The following is a 7,876-nucleotide window of genomic DNA, read 5'->3' as shown; positions in this document are numbered from 1 at the left end:
GTTGCGATTTAGCGCTTAAAAAACTTTTGAGAATATCTTCGAAACCGTTAGTCCAATCGAGACGAAACCAGCGTAGGAAACACGAAACCTAAGTTGGTTTACTATATGTTAAAGCTCAAATGTCAAAATTTTGATGGGAAGTGGCAAAAAAATCCAATAAAAGTCTTTCATGGGTCATTTTTTATGCTCTCTTATATGTAAGTGTCTATAACTTCAAAACGGAATGAGATATTTTCACCAAATTTGGCACACATAAGTATGGGCACACTCTGAGGACACCCAAAAAAAGTGGTGGAGATCGGGCAACAGATGGCGCTATAACTGTCAAAAAACCTTTAAAAACCATGTTTTTCCATACTGAATTGTCTGTATTGGCTGTAAATAGTCTTTTCCGTCTATGATCTAAATGTTTACATGCTTGCTAAATAAAATATAATAACTTATTATGTGCTTAAAGGCCTTAAATGCTTGAACCCCGGTAAATGCTGCTTGCAGCTTTAATTATATTTGTCTTTGTTATACTGAATCACTTTAGTCTTGTGCATTTCATCTTCACTATATTTTCTAATACTATACTGTTTCACAGATTCCTTGTGTGCGGTATTCTGTGCATATTTGTCCATAGAGTACTGTTTCACAGATTCTCTGTGTGCAGTATTCTCTGCGTATTTGTCAATAGAATACCTTTTCAAAGACTGACAGCGCGATTCATATTTATTTTTGCTTAATATTTTTAATTTTTCTTGATACTGTTCATTTTCATTATACATTTTGATACCAGATTTAATTTTCTTCTCTTTGTACATTTCATCCTCATGATATCTTTTCTTTGCTTTCATTTTTTTCTCCTCATTTAAGTCATGATTACTATTGTATTGAACTTTCTGTCTATAAAGCTTACGTGGTTCTGACTTGGGATTTAATGATGCAGGAAACATTGAAACTTCAACTGGTGATTTACAAATTGAAGCACAGCTACCATCCTTTTTTTTCACACATAAAACAACTTCATAATGACAATTATTAGCATGTTTCAAGTAAATCCCCTTGTATTGACAACTCTGTCTGTTTGATGTGGCATTTAAGGCTGAATACTTAAGCCATTTCTCTTGAGTAAAAGTAAATATGTCTACACCAATTAAATCACTGGCTGCTTGTATTTCTAGCTCTGATGCCCAAGATCCAACATATTTCATTCTCGAAGTTGCAATATAGTTTCCAACAGAACTGTGTCCTTCTCTGAGATACTGAATGTACCTTTCTTCATTTTGGAGAATATGAGATACAACAGCACGTCTCACTCTTCTGTGTTCTTTTTCACTTCCACTTACAGCATAAGCTATGGATCTGAAAAAGCAGTTACCATCACCCACAATATCTTTGGTTTTACAAGGTTCAGCCATTTCAACAATTTCATTAGTATAATTCTGTTCATTTGAAACATGTACAATGTTTAGCTTCAAACAAATATTTTTTTGTTGCTGTACTGTTAATGGACTAAACTGAAAAGAAACACTGTCAGTTTGTGAAATGAATTCAACATCTGCTGTATTTTCATTTCTTGGGCATGCACTGGGCATTTCTGTTTTCTTTTGTGCATACATTTTGTTCAAAGTTATTTCATCTGCACTAGAGAAATCAGTCAAAGAGTAACTGCAACTTTCCATTTCTGATTTTATACCCTCAGTCATTTTATCTATTTTAGTACTTTCCATCACAGGATGACACGTCACCAGATTATTTTGAATATCTTTGTCAATTTGTGTACACGTTTCATGCACAGGTATTGTATCTGTGTTGATAAAATCAGTCAGAGTATTACTGCAACTTTCCAAATCTGATTTTATACCTTTAGACACTCTTTCCATTTCAGTATTTTCCTCCAGCACTAGATGGCACACCAATTGGTCATGCTGTTTGTTCCAGCCAATCACATTTGCTTCAACCCCCGTTACCTCAAAAGGACGATTTTTTGCATTCAATGATGCACCAAGTCTCCTGAAGTGAATGAGCAAAGATTCTATGCTGCCATAGAAAGTCACTACACTCTTACCATACTGTGCATATGTTCCATCAGAGTGTCGGGAATGTGGATCAATCACTGCATACCATGAACCTTGTCTGACAGCTGCACATATGGTGTGGTTCATATTTACCAAACATGCATCAAACCTCTGGAATGCTTGTTTTACTGCTTCATCAAATGACATGGCGAAGCCTTGCAGACTTTCATCATAATGAGAAATGCCAAACAACCCTGTGAGCAATTGTCCATACTTTATTGAAAAAGTGCAATTATTCAGCATGTGTGTGTCAGGCAGCTCAGCAACTTGAACGAAGCCATCTTTGCAATCGTTGATTTTCCCTGCATCTCTCATGGCACTGTACAGCTCATCTCCGTGAATGAGGACATCATTCAGGTCACTGACGGTCCACTGCAACACATTTTTCATCTTAGACATGACAATGGCAATTAAACTGTTCGCAGCACATTGCTTACCACCATTGGGATTGAAGCGGGGATGTCCTTGATGGAAAGAGCCTCTTATGTAAGATCTCTGTGGACATACATCAGTACCAGCATTCATTTTCATCTCATTATGTTCAGTAGTAGAGACAAAGGGAGAAGAACATTTAGACTTTTGTTCACACTTGTTCACCTCAACACCTGTTACCTCAAAAGGACGATTTTTTGCATTCAATGATGCACCAAGTCTCTTGAAGTGAATGAGCAAAGATTCTATGCTGCCATAGAAAGTCACTACACTCTTACCATACTGTGCATATGTTCCATCAGAGTGTCAGGAATGTGGATCAATCACTGCATACCATGAACCTTGTCTAACAGCTGCACATATGGTGTGGTTCATATTTACCAAACATGCATCAAACCTCTGGAATGCTTGTTTTACTGCTTCATCAAATGACATGGCAAAGCCTTGCAGACCTTCATCATAATGAGAAATGCCAAACAACCCTGTGAGCAATTGGCCATACTTTATTGAAAAAGTGCAATTATTCAGCGTGTGTGTGTCAGGCAGCTCAGCAACTTGAACGTAGCCATCTCTGCAGTCGTTGATTTTTCCTGCATCTCTCATGGCACTGTACAGCTCATCTCCGTGAATGAGGACATCATTCAGATCACTGACGGTCCACTGCAACACATTTTTCATCTTAGACATGACAATGGCAATTAAACTGTTTGCAGCACATTGCTTACCACCACTTGGGATTGAAACGAGCATGTCCTTGATGGAAAGACCCTCTAATGTAAGATCTCTGTGGACATAAATCAGAAACAGCATTCATAGTCTTGTCAGAATTTTCTTTTTTACTCACAAACTGGCAAGAGCCTGTTGGATCAGGGCAGGGTGTGGAAGATTTCTCAGGATCATTTTCAAGAAAATTGTCAAGATCAGGTTTTTTCAGAAAATTGTCAAGATCAGATTTTTTCAGAAAATTGTCAAGATCAGGTTTTTTCAGAAAATTGTCAAGATCAGGCTTTTTCAGAAAATTGTCAAGAACAGGTTTTTTAGGCCCGTTGTGATGCACACAACGTTCTGATAATTCTGCCAATTTCTTGAAAGGTGGCAGACCATCTTCAGCCATTCGGTCTGCCATCCTCTTCTTAGCAGCTTGAGAGCGTCGAGATTGCTTTGTACGAGGCATCTATACACACAAAAAAACAGACAAATTAAATGATGCATTACATCATTGTAATTCAGAAATAAAATACAGAAAAAAATACAGTTAACTCTGTACATATGAAACAAAGACAATAACATTAATCTACAAAGCAATTATGATTTTAAATAAACATTGTATTATAAAATAACATCATGACAGTGTGCTAAAACCACAGAAATTCAATAATATTCTTGATGCACAGAAATAAATGTACATTTGAAAACACTTGTCAAAGAAACTAGACATTGCAAAATGCTGTATTACTTGGTTATAAACACATCTAGTGGTGAAAGCATGACATTACATTTAAATACCTTTAACCTATTTTTAAGTTGCATACTATACTACATACAATACACTACATAGATTTTTTTTATTTAGAAGCATAAAAATGTGTTCACATCAAATTGCCAAACATAAAGATTCACTATAGTTTATTACAAAATATAATGGCTTTATTTCAGAGTAAATACCTCACATTTCAATCTATTTAAATTGATTATATCACTTTAGCAACACAAAAGTCCCTGTATCCTTTAGAACATTAAAAATGTTAATAAAAATGTAGTCTTACATATAGAAAATAGTTTTTTTTTTAAACTATCATCATTTAGTGTTAAAACATAAGTGCCATTTGCAACATCTAAAAGTTTAGTAAACAGCAATTTCCATTTTTTGGTGACCTCTGCAGAAATTACAATGATATTAAAACATTTCACTTTTTTTTTTTTACTTAGCTGTAAATCTATTTCATTTCATACGAATAAATTTTTTTTTAATTACTTTTCACAAAACAAAAGTACTTATACAAAACCACCTACATATATATAATGTACAATATATTACTGAAATACTGTTCAATTAAGGATAATATTGTAAACATTTACTCAAATAACTTTAGTCAAATATTGTTTTTATGGCTGCAATCCTTAAAAAACTGTCAGTGAACTGCAAGAGTCTTCATTGACAGAAATATTGATTACCGTCAACAGAAAAATCTCAACAGGAAATGATAAAATCATGCAAAATATTGATTTTGTAAAGAAAATAATAAAAATAATAAAAATGAAGGGCATTCATTTTCTGACATCTCAGTTTTTTAATTTACAAAAATTTTAAAATTAAAGTTTAATAAAACATTGTATGTAAATTGTAAATATGAAAACAAAACATTTGGTGGCGGTAAATCTTGTGACCAATTCATTCAGTCATTCAAACATGAATATGCACAACAGCTCTAGTTTGGCTTACTTTGAAACTATTTTCATAAATAAACAAATAGTACTGTTGATGATAAAATATTGTCACTTAAATTATCTACTTGATTAATGGACTTCAATCACATCAATAATACTCAGAAAAACAGGACCCTACTTGCGTGATATTACTTACCCTACATATTACGCTTGCTGTGATATACACTTTTACCAGCATTCAGCACCAACACCAATTATACCACTTACTCATCCTGACAGCAGCACCACCCCCCATTAACATTTAGATTTTTTCTATTGTAATATAAGTAATTTACATCAGTTACAGAACAATTCATTAGCTTGATCCTAATAACAGTTGCAACACAGATCAGCAGCAGGAGTAATATTTCACCTCACTTTACACATTTTATCTCATTTTTTTAATAACAAGACAATAGATGAACATTTCATTACAAAGCAAAATGTAAAAACAAATGTTTAAGCAACTTTGTCATTATACTGTTTTGTTATGTTTTTTATTAACAATAATAAGAAATCCACCATTCAAGTAATTGCTACCTCAATATTGCTGCCACTACTTCAAAAGTGAAAGTAATATGAACACAAGCATTCATAACACTGTGTTTTTCTAATTAATTTTAAAACCATTTTTGCCCCATGCCTCCATTACTTTCCAACCTTGTTTATAATAATCTAATTGTAATCTATTATTTCCATTTATTTTACTGCATCAGCAGCGTGACACAATCTAATAAGTGACTCATAACTGTTTTACCTTTAAACAATCCATAAAGTGTACTCTGTGGCACACAGCTTGGGGACTTGCTGTACTATGCTGACTGAAGCGAAGTCTTTGAATTAAAACATGAAAATCAAATAATTTCAGTATAAAACATAACTATTGTTCAGAATAGATGCATTATGGAAATTGTACTTTTTATTCCAATTGTATTAGAAATGTACTTATGACAATTGATTGGGTTATTTGCACTGATATGCCTAAATATTTTTTCACAGTTGCACATAATTATTTTCACTAATGCACCAAAATGGTCACAGCATATAGCCCTGCATACTCATAATAATTAGTTATTCCAATGTGCTGTAACAACTTGTGTATGCATTTTAAATGTCGACTAACCTATTATATACAGACAATAAAAGACTATTATGTGCTTATTAAAACAAATACACAATTAGTCACTAGTCGAGTGACTAATTAGTCAATTAATACTAGTCAAATAAAAATATTGAGAGCAGCCCAAGGTGTTTTACAATACTTATTCAAAACATTTATCACTTAATAGACCTGCACAATTCTATATAAATCAAACTCATTCAGAAATAAAACCTTTTAAGAAAGTCATGAAATTATTAATTATTATTCAAGGTAACATCTTAACCTTAAATCAGGTTTCAGTCTTCTGCAACATAAAAATGAAAAAGTATTATAATAGAAAACCAATTACATGTAACAAACATATATAGGTTTCAAAGTCAATTAAAATATAAATTTAACACCACCAAAAAAAAATACCACAAATAGCCGTTCACATCACGTGTCTTTTGAACATGCAACTTAAGTGATTTCTCATGTACGACATGCTGTGCCACGGAGAAATAAAAACATCTAAACTTTTCAGAATGTCACAGCCGCTCCGAACTAGCTGCATACCAGCAAACTGTACTAACAGTTACTTGTGGAACACTTCCATAAACAATCTGTTCAACTTCATATCATTATTTCTGTAACAATACTTCAAATAATCATACATACTGATCAAATTTACAGTTCAAATATAATCCATGTCGACAGTAATCAAAATAATTTAAATAACCTTTTCAAAAAACAACTGTATCGGTTATGTGTCGCCACTAGATGGAGACAACAAACTGAAAATACGCTTCTCGTTGAATTTTACATTTTGAAGATAATGTACTTCATACTTTTCAAACAAAACTGTAAAAGATCTAAAAAATAGTTCCCATGGCCTGCATGGTTTTAGCGTAACGTTATTCTTAACAATAAAATTGATTTTGTCATCAGAATGAAATAAGGGATTTTTTTAAGTATCCTTCACAACGTGAAAAAACACTACAATAAACCATCATAACTTTCAAATATCTCAATAGTGTTACAAAAATACATAAAACATTAAAAATAATTTATTGTTGGCATAAGTTAATAACTTAATCAGGATTTCATCCGAAATAATTGCACAAATGTGGTACTGAACCCAAAATGATTAATGTTTAATGTAATTAATGTTTTCTACATTAATTTACAGAATACAACTAGAAAACATGTAAACATGTTAAAGTAGCCAAAAATATCATAGATAACTAATATTAATGAACAGATGATTAAAGATTACAAAGAGACCGTTACACCGCATGTCTTACCTATCAGATCCAGCAAGTAGACAAAATGGCTGTAAACCGGAAAGACCTTATGACTGACAATGAAACATGCACCCTCTAGTGGATGCAATTATAACAATATAATTACAAACAAACCTTTAAAATGTTTATAAAAACAAAAGTAAGACTATCAATATACATTAGCCTACATTATAATAAATTATTTCAAACATCTATATCCACAATAAAATATTTGTCTGTATGTGTAGCCATGTAGACTTCTAGTTTAGTATAACCTATATTATGGAAACCTTGATAATGTATACACCAATTATCTTTACAAATCACAACAATAAACAAACATGCTGAATAACTTTTTATAATTTATAAAAAAAGGCAAATGCAGAAATTGTTCCATAACTAATGTAACATAGAAAACCCCATTAACTTTGTCATACAATTTACTCAAAATTATAACAGTAAAGATCTGTATATCTCTCTGTTTATGAGCAACTTAACCACTCTTACTACAATTACAATTGAAAATGTGCTTTTAGTAGACATTTCTATAGAAAATAACAAAGATACGTGTAAATGTGTATAGTAAGCAT

The 7,876-nt window shown here is 32.4% G+C and overlaps 1 protein-coding gene across 4 annotated transcripts; it reads right to left on the bottom strand.

The window, feature by feature from the left end:
- Positions 1 to 2,260: 2,260 nt before the first annotated feature.
- LOC125268445 lies at positions 2,261 to 7,465 on the bottom strand. 4 transcript variants are annotated; one of them, XM_048190643.1, is made up of 4 exons: positions 7,308 to 7,359; positions 6,308 to 6,328; positions 3,340 to 3,669; positions 2,261 to 3,155 (listed from the first exon to the last, which is right to left on the bottom strand). In XM_048190643.1, the coding sequence occupies exons 3-4, from the start codon at positions 3,667 to 3,669 to the stop codon at positions 2,802 to 2,804; spliced, it is 684 nt and encodes a 227-aa protein (XP_048046600.1). In that variant the 5' UTR covers positions 6,308 to 6,328; positions 7,308 to 7,359; the 3' UTR covers positions 2,261 to 2,801. The 4 variants fall into 4 exon arrangements, 3 of the variants coding, with proteins under 3 accessions (XP_048046600.1, XP_048046601.1, XP_048046602.1); XR_007184890.1 differs by having other exon boundaries at positions 2,981 to 3,155; positions 3,221 to 3,669; positions 7,308 to 7,349; XM_048190644.1 differs by lacking the exon at positions 6,308 to 6,328 and having other exon boundaries at positions 7,308 to 7,465.
- Between the last annotated feature and the right edge of the window lie 411 nt (positions 7,466 to 7,876).

The sequence above is a fragment of the Megalobrama amblycephala genome, linkage group LG5 (assembly GCF_018812025.1).
Source record: "Megalobrama amblycephala isolate DHTTF-2021 linkage group LG5, ASM1881202v1, whole genome shotgun sequence".
Lineage (NCBI taxonomy): Eukaryota > Metazoa > Chordata > Actinopteri > Cypriniformes > Xenocyprididae > Megalobrama > Megalobrama amblycephala.
The sequence above is the reverse complement of the archived record's forward strand: the minus strand, read 5'-3'. Positions and strand labels throughout refer to the sequence as shown.

Excerpts from the sequence above, each read along its gene's own strand:
- LOC125268445 (XM_048190644.1), bottom strand. The coding sequence starts at position 3,669 with ATGCCTCGTACAAAGCAATCTCGACGCTCTCAAGCTGCTAAGAAGAGG. Across the intron at positions 3,156-3,339 it reads CAACAGGCTCTTGCCAGTTT|TGGACCGTCAGTGATCTGAA; the intron begins GTGAGTAAAAAA and ends AATGTGTTGCAG.